Source organism: Notamacropus eugenii, chromosome 1 (assembly GCF_028372415.1).
Source record: "Notamacropus eugenii isolate mMacEug1 chromosome 1, mMacEug1.pri_v2, whole genome shotgun sequence".
Lineage (NCBI taxonomy): Eukaryota > Metazoa > Chordata > Mammalia > Diprotodontia > Macropodidae > Notamacropus > Notamacropus eugenii.
In genome coordinates this window covers 375,145,469-375,161,994 of record NC_092872.1, presented here as the reverse complement: position 1 = coordinate 375,161,994, position 16,526 = coordinate 375,145,469, and the positions used below count along the sequence as shown (strand labels likewise).

At 40.4% G+C, this 16,526-nt stretch overlaps 1 protein-coding gene across 5 annotated transcripts in view; it reads right to left on the bottom strand.

Moving 5' to 3' along the window:
• Positions 1 to 763: 763 nt before the first annotated feature.
• Positions 764 to 16,526, bottom strand: part of SH3RF2 (SH3 domain containing ring finger 2) — a 167,010-nt gene continuing 151,247 nt past the window's right edge. For 3 of the 5 annotated variants that reach the window (XM_072630651.1, XM_072630653.1, XM_072630654.1), the window contains 2 exons: positions 15,136 to 15,442; positions 764 to 1,698 (listed from right to left, as the gene is read on the bottom strand). In XM_072630651.1, the coding sequence (XP_072486752.1) occupies positions 15,170 to 15,442 (273 nt within the window). In that variant the 3' untranslated portion in view covers positions 764 to 1,698; positions 15,136 to 15,169. Of the gene's footprint in view, positions 1,699 to 14,852; positions 14,902 to 15,105; positions 15,443 to 16,526 lie in introns of those variants that run through there. The other 2 variants (XM_072630652.1, XM_072630655.1) reach the window with 2 other exon arrangements.

The following is a 16,526-nucleotide window of genomic DNA, read 5'->3' as shown; positions in this document are numbered from 1 at the left end:
GTACAAAACAAGTAGTCAATGTATTCTACTGATGGTGAATTGTAAGGTTATGTTTGCATACATAGGATAGAATGCACTTTTTAAAAAAGCTCTTGTAAAAGTTTCAGAGTAGAGGAGAGGTTAAAAGTGTAGGCTAAAAAAGTTTTTGGATTCTTTGGAAATTGAATTTACCCATGCTGTACTGCCTGCCCCCTCTTCCCAGCTGGTATGGATCATTCAAATTTTGCATTATAAGCTCAACTTGCTTCATCTTTAGGAACTTTTTTTTTGCATGTTTTCATACTGACTTATTTTGGAATAAAAGGAAATACATGGCAGTGTACCATAGTGAATAGTGCACTAGACTTCGAGTTAGAAAAATCTGGTTCCAGATCCTATTTCATGCTTACTAGCTGTGTCACTTAGCTTCCAAGATGCCTCAGTTTCATCTTCAGTAAAATAAGGGTGTTGGACTTGATGGCTTCTAAGGTCCCTTCCCCATATAAATAAATGATCTTATGAACCTGTGACTTATTCCTGAATAAGAAGCGAAGAGAGGCAGAATGGAAACAAAGACCTGAGTTTTTTCTAGTTCTGCCTCTGACATATACTGGCTGTAGGATAACCTAGAGCAAGTCAGTCAACTTCTTATACCTCAGGCAACTCTTTAAGACTTTCAGTTATAGGTGAGTTCTTGACTGCAAGTGGGGAGAGAATTTCCATACCAGGAGTTCCTGGTGAAATGAACATTCTGGATCAAAGAGGAGACGTCCAATTGCAACTCTTCATCCTCCATTTAATTCAAATATTGACCATAGCAACTAGTCATGTCCTTCTCATTACCTGATCATGCTTTATTTTTGCTTGAGATTGTTCATTACCAGTGCCCTCATTTCTTTGATCAGTACACCCCAACTGTAGAGAGTCCCTTGCCCAGAAGGCATCCAGATGGAAAGAGCAGTTTTGAAACCACAGGAAAGTGGAATGGAAAAGAATAAGGCTTCAGAATCAGGACCTAAGGATGCTGAATGTGGAGTCAAGGGAAAAGGAGGGGGATTAGGGACATCGTGAATAAGTGCTGGCCCTTAAAAGGAAAACAAAATATTAAGAATTCAACTGTCTTAGAAAGCTTTAAAAGACTGGAGATAGGGGCTCAACCAGGTTATCTCTGAAAGGTAGGCTGGGTTTAAGATTCAGTGATAAAGGGGAACAGCCCCACCCACCAATTCCTTAGGCTCCATGAGCAGGATAACTTCTGCATAATTCTAAATTGTAAGAGTAAAGACAGGATGGACAGAGAGCTGGCAGTCATCTGATTCTAGCCTGACCTTTCATTTGCCATTGAAATGCCAAGATTAGCGAAATCAGAACGATGTCTAGGTTCACATTGAAAAGAGACATGAGTGAATGGAGTACCCGGGCTTTCATGCCCCCAAAGGGAAGCCAAAGATGTGTAACCTGTGCCAGTACATGATTCTCAGGTTTCACATGCTGGCTCATTGCCTGTTAATACTGTAGATGACTAGAGATTGTTTTTCAGTTCCATTGCTTCTCATATTAGACCAGGCCAGTGATATACCTGTGGCATCCCTGATGTTAAAATAATTTAACACCAATTGAAGATTTTTCCATCAAGCATTCTTCAGACAAACATAGATATTCATCTTCAGCATCCAATTCCTTGCTTAATTTATCCCAGGAAGAATAAAGTAGCAGGACCTGTGGAGGTTAAAAACAAGACAAAACAAAATAACTCTTAGACTCTAGGGTATATTTAATGTTGTTTTGCAACATTAGGTTTTCAAATCAATTAACTCAAAGCCATTTTTTCTGGCTTGGAGAACTTGTATTGGTTACACCACTCTCAACTCTGCACATTTACCAGTGTTCTCTTTGCAAACACACCTGCTTCTTTATCTCTTTCCTCTGTCACTCCACAAAGAGAACCTAAGAATCCGACTTTGGCTAACCCTAGGAAAGAGCAAATAATGCAACCACTGGGGAATAGAAGAAATGAATTCCATTCTGTTTGAACTTTATTCTTGACCTTCAAGGGAAGTTGAGATTTACTGACTAAGGTAGATTGAGAACTTTTTACCCATCAGCACAGCAGTTTGGAAATTTACTTGGCTTATAAAAGTCCCAAACTCAGAATTTTCTCACAAACATTCTTACTAGAAAAAAGGTAAGAAGCAAGAGAAGGAGATGAATCATTCTCTGTCAATTTCCTTTGGCTTACTGCCTGATTTCATATATATGTATCCTGATATCCTTTATGCCCCAGGGCATAAGCTAATTTAATGTCCTTGCTTTCTCTTTGTCTCACTGCTTGAATAAGTAGGGAGTCAACAACCAAAATCCTGCTGGTAAGATGGAGGACTTCTAGGCCTTACCCTCTCCCTGCCACTGTATCCTTACAGGATTCTCAGATCTTTGCTATTTACCCTGCTACACCTTAAAGACCTCCAGGCACTTCTGCCTGAGCTTTCCATTCATCATTAGGCCTTTCTCCTGCCACCTGCCCCACAACAGAACGTTTTAATGTGTATACTCTCCCCTTAATTAGTGTGAACTCCTTGAGAGCAGGAGCTGTCTCCACCTTTCTATGTGTATAAGCTTAGCACAGTGCTTGGTACATATTAAATGTTTAATAAATGCTTATTTATTCATTCTTCATTTCATTTCATTCCTTTGGGAAGACTCTGATAACAACCAACACTGCATCTTTTCAGGGAAGCTTGGTTGGGAGTCTTAGCTGGTTCTCCAAAAACTTAATTATGATTCATTGTTCAGGCAGCTAGATTATTGAAGACATTCCAGCTTTCAAGGAGACAATCCCATTTGTGCTTAGAAGCATTTCTCTTCCCAGGGTTCTGGCAATTCAACAACTGTGAAATGAGGGCCTTCTTGGCACAGAGCAGGCATCCCAGCCAGCAATGTGAGAGATGCTTACTAACCAAACCTCCCCAGTTAGGTGCATGTGTATATTTGGTTCCTTAGTGCCTCTCCTGGCTTTAAGAAAACAAGACTCAGTAAGAACAGTGAAAGGCATCATGTGGTCATCTTGATACTTTAATTGAGTCTGAGAAGTTTGAGACCAAAATCTTTTCACCTAAACCCTCTGCCTCCTGACTTCAGGGCTTTGGTCAGCAGTACCAGCGGCTCCTAGTTTCCCATGTTGGTAACCCTGGATTATCTTTGATTCTTTATTCTTCTTTATCTCTCACATCTAATCAGTTCTTAGGCTGTTGATTCCATCAGTGCAAACTCTCTTACATTTATTCTCGCTTTGTTATTAATACCTAATTCAGGTCATTACCACTTGCTTAGATTATTACAATAGTCTCCTAACAGGTCTCCCCACTTCCACTATTTTCCCACAGCAATTCAACCTATACATTGTTGTCAGAATCACTTAAAAAAATAGTTACTTCTCTTCTTAAAAATCTTCAATGGCTCTTTATTATCCTATTGAATAACATTCAAGATCATTGCATCTCAGATTTGGAGCTGGAAGGGATCTCAGAGATCATCTGAGCCTAATCCCTTCATTTTACAGATGAAGAAATTAAATGTCTGGTCCAAGATCACATAGGAAGAAGGCATTAAAGGTAGGATTTGAACTCAGGGCCTTTGACTCCAGAGCCAGTGCTCTTTCCATTGTATTGTCTGTTCTCCTTTGAATTTTAAGGCTCTCAACAAATTGACATGCTCCCCACCTTTCTAGCTTTGTCTCTCATATTCCTCTCCTTCATACTCTCTGTTCCAGAGAAACTGGACAACCCTGACCCATTAACAATACTGTATTCTCACATCTTTGTGCCTTTACTTAAATTGTTAGACCCTATGCCTGGAATACATTCCCTTCCCATCTTCTTCTGGTGTTGGACTTCTACCAAATACTGCCTTCAGACTCCATCACACTGCAGTTTAGTTTGTAATTCGGATATGCTCATGGGATATTGTATAATAGAGTTGTGTTGGGTCATTTTTTTTCTCCTTTGGTCTAGATCTATGTTTTCATGAATATAGTGAACTGCAGGTGAGGAAACTCCCTCTACCCGTGTAACTTATTGAGCCAGAATATATGACACAGGACTTGAATACAGGTCTTCCTGACTATCTACTATACCATACTGCTTCTCATTGGTATCAGATGCCCTATTAGGTTGTAAACTTTGCATCTCCCCATCACCAGCACAGTCTTCTACACACAGTAACAATACTGATAATGGTAATTAGCATTTGTAGCACCTGAAGGTTTACAATCCTCACAACAACTCTACAGGATAGGACAGGTGCTACTATTTTTCTCTTTTCAGAGATGAGGACACTAAAGCAGACCTAAGTTAAATAATTATCCCACACAACTAGTAAGTGTCTGAGGCAGGATTAGAACTCATGTCTTCCTGAAACCAAGTTCAACATTGTATCCTCTCTTCTACCTAGCTGCCTAACATATATTTGATAATTGATAGATTAATAGGAAACACACTGTCCCTGACATATTGTTGGTACTTAATTTTTTTAAAGGATTAAAATGTCATTAGAATGTGTGATGATTGATGAATTATCTTATAGTCTAATGCTCTCATATTTAAAAACATTTTTTTCAATTAAAAATAATTTATTTTCTTTTCCTCCCCTCTCAAGACACATTGGAAAAGAAAAAAAGAAAAACAAAATTCTTGTATCAAATATGGATAATCAATCTCAACATATTCTTATCTTGGCTATATTCAAAAATGTGTGTCTTATTCTATATATTTAATCCATCACCTCCCTGTCAGAAGGCTGGCCACATTTTTCATCATCAGTCCTCCGGAATCATTGGGGTTCACTGTGTCTATCAGAGTTCTTAAGTTATGGAGTGGCTGAACTAATTATTGTACATGGATGAAATGGAATGAATACTATCGTGCCTTAATAAAGTATTTAGTTGTGTCCAGTGATTTTCTATGTTCTTTAAATACTTATGTAACATCTTCTCAGACATAACACAAGCTGATGTTTTAGGTATCACTTGTTACTATTTTGTAAGCTCTCTCAGGCCCCATCAGGAACCATGGCAGTCTTCTGTGTCCCTCACAGAAAGTGGTCACTAAGTATTTTTTGATAGATTAATAGGCCAACAACATGGAAATAATCATTTGTATGTTCATTTTGAGACTTGACATCTAATAACCAGTTTTGGTTGCAGACCATTGTTTCAGCACATAAGAGAATTGTTTTTCTAACTCTACCAGGTCTCTTGAAGTTTCTTCATTTGGAAATGAGGAAAAAATGAGATGAAGCAGAATTTCTGAGAATAATCAAGGGAAAAAGAAGAAAGTATATCCAAGGAAACATCCAAATTAAACTATTCACTTTATAAAATTGAAGTGAAATTCCAAGTGAATAGTCAGAAAATGAGGGTCTTCCCAAGACTGACTGTATAATGTTTGCTCATAGCTCCTGTTGTCTATTTTAAGTGTTTTGCATATTAAATAGGGAATGTTGTTTATTCAGAACATAATACCATGGGAAGCTGAAAATACTGTTGCCTGCAAAACAGCTTTATGGCCATTTCTATGACACAGATACTTCCTTTGGACTAGTTGGAGCAATAATCAGGATGGAATGACCAGGGCTATGCTTCACGGTGCCAGAACTTTAGAGTCCTCTGACAATACCTTTGCTCCTTCAGCAAGTAGAAACTGAGTTTAGAACTTAGTTAAAAAAATAATTAAAATACGAAGGTACTAGATGACATGCTTCCTTTCCTTCCCTACAACCCACCTGTGTCAGAGGCAAGTTCTTCCCAGTCCTGGCTCCACCATACTCCTCCCCTTTGAGGCCTCCCCAGCAGCAGCCATGTTACCATGATATTAGTGGGTGGGAAGTTTCTACCTACAGGGACTATTGCCTCATGTTTCAATATCTCTCCAGGACTTCTCTGAGTTGGTCTTAGAAAGTGGATTTGAGTGTGCCTTTTGTGCTGCTTGCCCTGGGTATGTTTCATGGAATTTGTCCTGGCCATCAGAAAATGTTCTTCTGGGAGTTCCATGATCACCCTGATAAGCTACAAGCTTTAACTTTTTTGATTGCCATACAATTTTCATTCTACTTTTTTTACTTCTTGCTTTCATTCCATTAAAACTCCAAAATTATTTTAATACATGAACCTCTTTATAGTCATGCTAACCTCATCTTTTACTTATATTTTTATCACTAGTGTAATATTTTACACTTATCTCTTTTTAAGTTTAATTTAATTTGTTGAGAACTTCTTGGATCCTGACTTTGATCCAGTCATTATATTCCTCCTAAATTTGTGACATTTACAAATTTGAAAAGCATACCATCTACATCTTCAAATGAGTCATTGCTAAAAATGTTAAATGGCACAGGACCAAGTATGGGTCTGTGGGACACTCCACTAGAGATCTTCTGAGCTGATACTAGACCATGAACAATTACCGTTGCCTCAACTCTGAGTCTCCTTAACGATTGTCTATTCTCCATTTCTCCCAGAGCCTAGAACAACTTATGCACATAGTAGGACTTAATAAATATTTGTTGAACGAATGAACCCTGTTGAAGTTGTCAGACACTCTGTATCTTTTTGCCTCCTCCTCCAATGGCTAAAAAGAAATTCAGAACCAAGCAAAAAAAAAAAAAAGATTCTCAAAAAAGCAACCTTACTTATAAATAGATTTTGCTGAACAGAATATTTGGAAATTTAGTTTCTTAAGCTTAAAAATAACCTTCCCTTCAAAGTACCTCCCCATCTTGTTCTGACAGTTCTGTTTCTTCTGGAAGCTGTTGTTCCATCTCTTTCTATCTGTGACTGACATACTCTTTTCATATGGTTTATTTATCTTTTTTCCCATGAGCAACACAAAGCTTCTACCCAGGGGTTCCTTAGGGGATCTGTGGTGCACTTATGCAGAAATATTTTAAGTCTCAGCCAGGGCCCCCTGCTCAGGCTGCCTTTCCAGGTTCAGGTTTGATTTTTGTTGATTTCAGCATGAAAAGCCCCTGAATGGAAACAATTCTTACAGCTGTCAAGTTGGGTTAAAGAGTTCAGTTAATTTGTATGGAAAAGATTTTGGGATGGAATTAATTGGCCCCTGGGCCTCATGTCCAGCATTAGCCCAATCTTTGTCACTTTACAATAGTCTTAATCAAGTCCATCCCACTAGCAAAGATGTCAGTAACACTAATGAAAAAACAAAAAAATTGTTTTTGCAAATAGATGTTTTTTGTCCTTCTCCTTCCCAGCTCAAATCCCTCTGTTTCTTTCCATGTCTGAGGCACTTGCTTATCCATCAGTGACCTCATCTGTGTAATTAGCCTGCTTCTGTGTGTGTCCCCCCAAACCTCTTACCTTCTAGCTTTTGATGATCATTAGTATGGTAAGTAGAGGGATGCCAGCTTTTTCAAAGTTCTTTGGATCTTATAGAAGAAGATGAGAGTGTGGGTTGTTTTGGAAATTGAATTCCTTTTTATGGGGATTCTACTAAGTATAATTTAAAGCAGGCAGGCAAAAGCAGAAATAGCCTGCTAGAAGAGAAAATCTGGGGAATGAAAAATGTTTACTGAATTTCAACATCAGTGATCCAAAATGAGATAGCAGCCTCAACTCTTGTTCCAGGTTTTCCTAGTCATGCCCAGTTGCTCTTGTAGCTGCAGTAACTTCATTTTCTTTCTTTTCTTTGGGCAGAACAAAGATATGCTGAAACTCCCTTTGATGATCCCCTCCCCTTGACTTTCTGCAATGAAGTCCAAAGTTGTCTTAGCCTTTTTTCTTAAGGCCCTGTCATCTTCACTGTGCTCAGTAGAATATTTATCAAATAGATTCTCACCCTCTTTTCACACCTATGAACTCACCAACATATTCTTTATCCAACCAACTACTGATGATATTCACTATCTACTTGTCCAACTGAGTATGGCGCAGATTTATATATGGTGTTACCTATCTACTTGTCCAACCGAGTATGGCGTAGATTTATATATGGTGTCACCTATCTACTTGTCCAACCAAGTATGGCGTAGATTTACATATGGTGTTACCTATCTACTTGTCCAACTGAGTATGGCGTAGATTTATATATGGTGTTACCTATCTACTTGTCCAACCGAGTATGGCGTAGATTTATATATGGTGTTACCTATCTACTTGTCCAACTGAGTATGGCGTAGATTTACATATGGTGTCACCTATCTACTTGTCCAACCGAGTATGGCGTAGATTTACATATGGTGTTACCGATCTACTTGTCCAACCGAGTATGGCGTAGATTTATATATGGTGTTCACAGAAGAAGATGAAAAGATGATGAAAGTGGGGAGCATGTTATAAGAGAAAGAAAACTATTGCTAGGCAGTTATTAGACAAAGGATCCATTGGTTGAAGTAATTTCCTCACTGGAAGTTTCCTAAAGTCTGGGCTCTCTCTCCTCCTCCCTTCAAAAATGCTTCAGAAGATCTAAGATTTCATCAGTGTGACGAAATCTTTCTCCATGGCAAATTGCAGTACTTGCATGCTTTAGCATGCTTATATGAATTGCTGTGGCCAACAGAATTTATCCCTCTAGCATCTCCTACTGCTTCCTGATGGGAGACCTCTCCACACTCAGCTAGGCTAGTGCTTGGGTGTCAGGCTGGGATTCCCATCAGAGTCACTGGGTTCATTCTGAGCATTCTAATTTGATAGGTTTGGCTGCTTGTGCCTTTCAAAAGCCAGGGTGACCTCCATGATGCCAGGATGATTCATCAATGGATGTCATTAGTGGATTGTAATTATACTGTTACTTCGTGGTCTTCTTGTGAATGAGATGATATAAAAGTATAATGTATTACATAAATATAGGGATAGGCACTAGACCTGTGGTTTCATTGGTGTAGGGAACTCCCACGTGAGGAAACTCTTCACTAATGCAGAAAAACACCTTCTTTGCAATTTACAGCAAAATGCAGTAGTGTTATACTCAAACAGAAATGGGGCAGGGCGGATGGGTGAGGGGCACTAAACCATACATAAGGATCCCTAAAGGATGCATATTGATTTCAAAAACCACATATTAACATTATCTATGTTCTATTGCATTTTTCTCATTTTGTAAATATTTTCCAATTACATTTTAATCTGGTTTCCACCGAAGACTGTGCAGGAATCTTGTTTGAGGAATCACGCCTTATGGCTGTGTTTGACACTTCTGGTTGAAACTATCAGGGCTCAGAATAGCCTTGGGCACTGGAAATTAAATGACTTTTTCAGGGTCACAGCCTCATATTTATCAGAGGCTGGATTTTAATCTGTCTTTTTGGTTACTGGACTAGGTCTATAGTCACTGCTCCTTTCAACCTCTCTATGTAAATGGAAGACACACATAAAACACTTTGTAAATCATAAGGTGTGCTACAAATGTATGGTTGTTATCATTCACTGATTCAATTCAGTGATTTCTAGGGGACCTTCAGAATCTGAGGATTGTCTTTCAGTTTCTGCAGGTGGAGATCTGGAGGTCCAGCAACCAAAACACCTCTCTTTTCATTCATTCATTTAATCTGCCATTTCTTACTTGAAAACTTCCTGGTAAGCACTTATGGTATAGAGCAAAGCTTGCCAGACGAAGAACCCGAAGATTCTGATCTGAGGCCTGACTCTGTCGCTGACTAGCTCCTGTGTGACATTGGGCAGCTCTCTTCACCTCTGTGTTTGTTTCCTCCTCTAGAATTTGCTACTTGGACCATCCAGGGAGGTGGATAGAGTGCTTTTGGGTTAGAGACTCTCTTGGCAAACCCGAATTCAAATCCTGTCTCTGACCCTGGGCAAGTCACAGTTTTTATATGTCTCAAGCAACTCCAGAAGATTTGTGTCCTTGACACAGACAGGTCTGTATTGCTGTCAAGTCACATATAGGTTGTGATCTGTGCTGGTGAAGGGCATCGCCATATCTGGAGTTCCCCCATGCTCTTCTTCATCACATATCCATGAAACACTGCAACAATCATTATGCTGCCTGCCTGATGGGGGTTATTAAGTCTGAAAATGATATAATATATGTGAAAGCAAGACGTCTTATTCTCCTTTCCATCAAAGCCAGTCAACACTGTGCATTTGTAAGGGCCTATCATTATTGCAGTTAAGGACGGTGATTAGCCTAATAGCCTGTCATTTCTTGGTAAGAATTCAAAGCATAGGTCAGCAGGCTGAAAGAGCTTCTGGGAATTCTGTGTTTCTGCACAGATCTGGGGAAAATACAATACCACGGATGAGGCAAACAGATGGCTTTACATCCAACAAACAAACAAAACTCCTCCATCTCAAGTAAAGTGTCTTTCCAGGATTCATTCCAAATACATCATGCAGCGGCAAGGACCTACTGAGTTAATTCTTCCAGTGTCATCCTTTCAGCAAAATGGGTTCCACACAGTTCTTCTGAACTGCCATGACACACTGTGCAGGGAGATCTGATACCCCTTCCCCTTAGCTAAAGGAGTTAATGGTCTTTATCTTCAGGCTATGAACAAAATGGCCTAGTAGCAGCAAAGCTGCTGGCCGATCATTCAAACAAGAAAAGAAACAAAAATGGAGCCCTTCGAGTGCCAGTTCACATACACCCTTGGGTTACAACTGGGACAACTTTGCTAGGCCTTGGCTGTTCTGACTGTCGCTACTGCTACTCACTAAGACATCCAGGGTGAAGAGGGCTTAGGGCAGGTCTGTGCTTTGAGAGGTGGGGGAAGGGAAAGAGAGGGATGCTGGCCCTTGGATCTTGTCGAACACAATGGCTCTCACCCCTGCTGAGTTTGTGCCAGAGGGGCTGGTGAGGCCAGGGGAGGCCCACACATTATGATGTCTGAAAAAAAAAATTGTTCTCTAAAAACAGCAGGAAGGAAACAGCAGTTTCTGCCTAGAGCCATGGCTACAACTATTTGTCAGGCAGAGGGCAAGCAGTCAGTAAAGATAGATAGCCCTTAGAAAGGTTGAGTTCAATCTATGGTGATCAGATGCAAATTCACCTAACCCATCCTGGACACATATGTTGAACCTAACTTTAAAGTTCTCCATATGGGGTGGGAGGAAGAAGGAAGTCCTCGATCTCTGACCTTAACTGGTAAACTATTCTGCACTCAGCCTTTTCAGTGTTTTTCATCATATAGGAACAACATAATGGAATGAATAATATTTTGCCTTGCAATTTCTGGTGTGTGTAGTGGTGGTGGGGTTGCCAGTGGGAATCTGGACCCATGATTTCACTGTGGGGAGGAACACTTGGGTATAGCAATTATCTTGGCCAATGCGGGTTGGCAATTCACTGGTAACTTGCAGTTCTCCTTTCCACATTGTGACTTTCCTCATTGCAGTTTCCATATAATTCAGGATGGTGTAAGAAATTAAATGGGAATTTAGGGGGTGTTTTGTGGACAAGCAAAGGTCAGCAGACAACATAAAGCCTATAACTAAAAGCTTAACTCAAATGTGACAATAAGGTATCATAAACACCCCAGAAAAGGAAAAAGAAAAAAATCCAGACATCTTCTCTGGCACAATTTTTTGCCATGCCCCTAACCCCCTCAATGTGGGAGGGCCAACTGTAATTGAGAGCTGCCTAGCAGATTGAAGGAGTCAGTCAACAAGTGTTTATTAAGCACTATGTGCCAGCATGGTGCTAAGAGCTGGGAATACGAACAGAGGCAAAAACTCGATCTCATTTCTCAAAGAGCACACATTCTAATGAAAGAGACAACAAGCAAAAATGTACACAAAGGTATATGTATGTATATGTGTATATGTATACACACGCACACACATATACACAGTGTAAGTGGAAAGTAATCTCAGAGGGAAGGAGTAGGGGGAACTAGGAAAGGCTTCTTGCCAAAGGCATCATTTAAGCTGAATCTTGAGGAAGCCACGGAAGCTGGGAGCTGGTGGTGAGAAGGGAGGGCACTCCAAGCATGGGACATAATCAATGAAAAGGCATGGTCGACAGTAGATGGAGTGTTCCAGAACTGCAAATAGTCCAGTGGAGCTAGCTGGATCTTAGAGGAGTAAAGTGTAACAAGTCTGGAAATATAGGAAGGGACTTGGTTGGGAAGAGCTTTAAATGCTAAACAAGATTTTATATCTGATCCTAGATGAAATAGGGGAGCCATCGGACTTGTCTGAGTAGGGGGAAAGTGATATGGTCAGACCTAAGCTTTAGGAAAATCATTTTGGTAGCTGACTGCAGGATGGAATGGAGAAGGGAGAAACTTGAGGCAGGGAGACCAATTTAGGAGGATGTTGTGACAGTGCAGGAGAGAGGTAGAAAAGTCCTGTACTAAAGAGGTGGCTGTGTGAGTGGGGAAAAGGGAATATCTGTGGGAAATGCTGGGAAGGTGAAAACAAGATGGCGACAGATTAAGAATGAGTGAATGAATCAAATGAGTAAGAATGACTGAGTGAGTCAAAGATGACACTGAGGTTGTAAGCTTGAGTGCCTGAAAGGACAGTGGTACCCAACCTCCAGCAGGCAGATGCTGGACCTCCAAATTATTGCCCTGGCCACAGGGGCTGCTCGACCCTTAGGCTCTCAAGACCCAAATAAGAAGTATGAAATTCCTGAGAGAAAACATGTTTAAGGGACTGCTATTGGGACAACACTATAAAGTAGGTGAGGCAGATGAGCCCAGATGCTGGATTTTTCTCCTACAGGGGCTTCCCTCTCTAATATTCTGTGCCCTCTTGCCCTCTGTCTTTTTCTTATACTACCTCCCCACACAACAACAAAAAAACCTGCGTTCACTCCCCTTTCTCTCTCCATACAAGCCAAAGTATAAGTGACTAATAACAGCTTCGAACATTACCTCTTTTCCCTTTAACCAGGGACAAAGCTGAGCCTTAAAGAGGATGAAGCTCTTTGGCTGGATCTCTTGCATTTATCATAATCCTTAAATTATAATTATATGTATTTCTCTCTTCCTCCTCTCCCCTCTCCCTTTAGAAGGCAAGCTTCTTTAGAGACTGATCAAGTTCCTATCCATATTGGCATCTTCAGCACTTAGAATATAACTGAGGTCCTTAATAAATAGGTGTTGGATAGAAGCAAAGAATCTATCTGAAGACTTAATGGCAGAGGATATTTGGGGCTTGTCTAATATTTCTTGGGCAGCTAGATGGCACAGAGGATAGGCTGCCAGGCTTGGAGTCAAGAACATTCGTCTTCTTAAGTTCTAATCTAGCCTCAGACACATACTAGCTGTGTGACCCTGGGCAGCTCACTTAACCCTGTTTGCCTCAATTTCTTTATTTGTAAAATAAGCTGGGGAAGGAAATACCAAAAAATTCCACAAACCCCAATATCTTAAGTCTATTTTTAAATAGGATCAGATGAAGGGGTTATTTAACTATATGCTTAGAGAAGGGAAACCAACAAAACTCAGGGCCTTGCCAGGTTGTACAGAGATGAAATATCTTGGGTATGTCAGATGTCACTGTAGACCTACCCCTAACTCATACAGGGAAAGCAAATCTGAGGGTGCAATGATTGGAAAGCTGCTTCCTCCCCTCCAACACCCCCCCTCATATAGTGTTTACTAGGATCATGTGCTCCTAGGAGAAGTTGCACTGTAGGATGCCATGTTATATGACTAGTTTGGAAGACATTAGCTATGCTTTCAGCAAAATAGTCAATTCTGTCATTTCAGCAAAAATAAATTTTAAAAAATCCGTTGAATTGAATGTTTAGTGTGATGCAAGCCAAACAGCCAGAGAATTCAGGTGGTTTTGCTTTTTTTTTCATTTTTTTTTTTCCCTCCTGAACTGTTTTGGGGTGGGGCTGTACAGCCAGACAGATCTATTAAGAGAAGGCCTTCATCTTGAATATTTTATGTGTCAACTCCCTGAGAGAATTATTGTCCTGGCCCTGCCTGTTCAGGATCTGGAAATATCTCTGTATCTCAGCTTGCTAAATGTATGTTTGGGTACAGTAAGCAAATACTCTAAGACTTACAGGGTGTTTTCAATCAAGGAATCTCCAAGGGCCAATTTACATGATTAGTCTAATGGACAGGGCTGCTGTAATTCTACCTTCTTCATGACACGCATACTCACCTTCAAACACCACATTACCAAGCACCCACAGTGTTTGGGGCTCAATACATGGTAAATAATAATAATTAACCCTACTCTTAATATAAAGCCTTCACCATGTTTTTTCTGGCTCAATAATTTGGGTTATCAGATTTAGCCTCCACAATAACTGAACAATTTAACAAGACTCTTCACCTGTCTGCCATGGACAGCACCACCTCCTTTATCTCCTTCCATTTTCTGATACCTTCAGTACTGTGGCCAAGTGACTATTCACTTCTCCCACTGTAGATGGCATCCCTCCTTCCCTAACAGCCACTGTGAAATACTTCTTCTTCTTTCCTTCCTTCCTTCCTTCCTTCCTTCCTTCCTTCCTTCCTTCCTTCCTTCCTTCCTTCCTTCCTTCCTTCCTTTCTTCTTTCCTTCTATCCCTAGACTAGTGGTGATGACATCTAGATTCTAGTCCTGTATCAGCCACTAACTAGCAATCATTTAACAGATCTGGGCCACAGTTTCTTAATTTGCTAACTGGGAAACAAAAAATACCTGTACCACTTACCTTCCACAGCTATGCATATTAAAGCATTTTGAAAAGTTGTGTCATAATAGTGCAAGATGGCATTATCTTTTTGAAGTTAAGTAAGACCCTCCCCTCTCATCCTCCTGATATTTTTTTGGGGGACAAACAGAGAATACTGACTCTTTGTGTGTTTACACAGTGAATCTCCATTTCCCGGCAGGACAATGATTATATGAAAGGGAGACAAACTAGCACCCAACAGAAGCCTATATTTTCCCTTTTATTCTTCTAGGAAGAGGAAAGACATGGTCCCGGGGCAGGGCTTCAGGATTCTCTAGAAAGGTGCAAGAAGAGGTAAGACTTTCAGAAACAGAAGCACCAGAACACTCTTTTAATCTGTGGTAGACTATTAATAGCTTCCTTCTATTTGGTCTCCCTGCCTCAAGTTTCCTTCCACTTTAATCTGTCTCCTACATAGCTACCAAAATGATTTTCCTAAAGCACAGATCTGACCACAAAGACAGGCAGGAGACACACAGTCAAGACAGAATGTTTAAGCATTATTCACCTCTTTGGACTTTAGGAATAGTCGCACCAGAGATTCACTTGCTGGGTATGATGGCTATGTCAGAGGCAGGGAGTACTGGAGTTACGGGCCTTGAATACTTTGGCTTTCTCCTGTGGTCTGTCTGCTGCCCAGAATGGGATCCACTTCGATGGACAAATAAGGTTGTCATCTCTTGGCACAAAGGGCCTGTTTCTGACTGCGATCCTTTGGACATGGCCACTGACTCCGGTTTGCCAGAGGTAGAATGAAAGCTGTGGTGTTTGGGTGGAGGAGGGCTGTAGTTCTGAAATCTCACTGTTTTGACTTGCTGCAAAGGCAAAAGAGAACAAAAGATTACTGGTGAGTCAGAGCTGTGCTGGATGTAAACAAAACAGAAACTCTGGAAACAAACTGTTCACTTCTGTCCCTGGGGGTTTGTTGGTGTTGTACATCCTTCTTGGTATGCTACCCCACCTGAACCCTACCCATCCATCCAAGGTGCAGCTAGGTGATGGGGGGGGGGGTAGGGTACTGGAGTTGGTGTCAGAATGAATAGAGTTCAAGTTCTGCCTCAAATACTTACTAGTTGTATGATCCTGAATATGTCACTCAATCTCTCTGACCCTCAGTTACCCCATCTGTAAAATGGAGATAATCATAACCTCTATCTCACAGGGTTGTTACAAAGATCAAATGAGTGCTTTGCAAGCCTTCAAACTCTGTGGAAATGCTAACCACAAGTCCAAAATATGAAATTCTTAGTCCAAATTCCTTTTATAGAAAGTTTTATTTGGAATGAAAAGTCTTGAAAAGCAAAGAAACTCAGAACAGGAAAGATCCTCGGAGTCACTTATTCCAACTTGCACCTAAGCATAAATCCTCTCTATATTCCTGAAATACAATCTCCATGGGAAGACTGCTTGAAGATATCTCTTGGGAAATATATGGTCAGAAAATATAGGTCAGTCACTTACTGAGAGTGAGAATATCACCGAATGGACAGCCCTGGTGCTGGAATAATACCTATGAAATATTAAAATTCCTGAAGGCAAAGCTCAAGATCCTCCAATAGTATGTAAGCTACTTGAAAGCCAGGATCGTCTCATGTCTGTCTTAGTATGTGGCCTGCCACATGGTCTTAATAAATGCTTATTTATCGATTGAGTCACTCCGTTTCTGAGGATTTATGTGAGGGTATGGACAAGACTCACATGGGATAAGAATGGATATATAGCACTGGAGAATATACTCAACTGAAAAACAACTGGAGAAAAAAATTTAAGTGTCTTCCCTCAAGTAGCTTACATTCTACAGATCCACTGACATCTTGGAGTTCTGACTGCTTCCTGAAGCCCTTTGTTTTGAGGAAACAAATCTATATGAAGTAGACAGGGTAAGGATTCTGGGAGTAG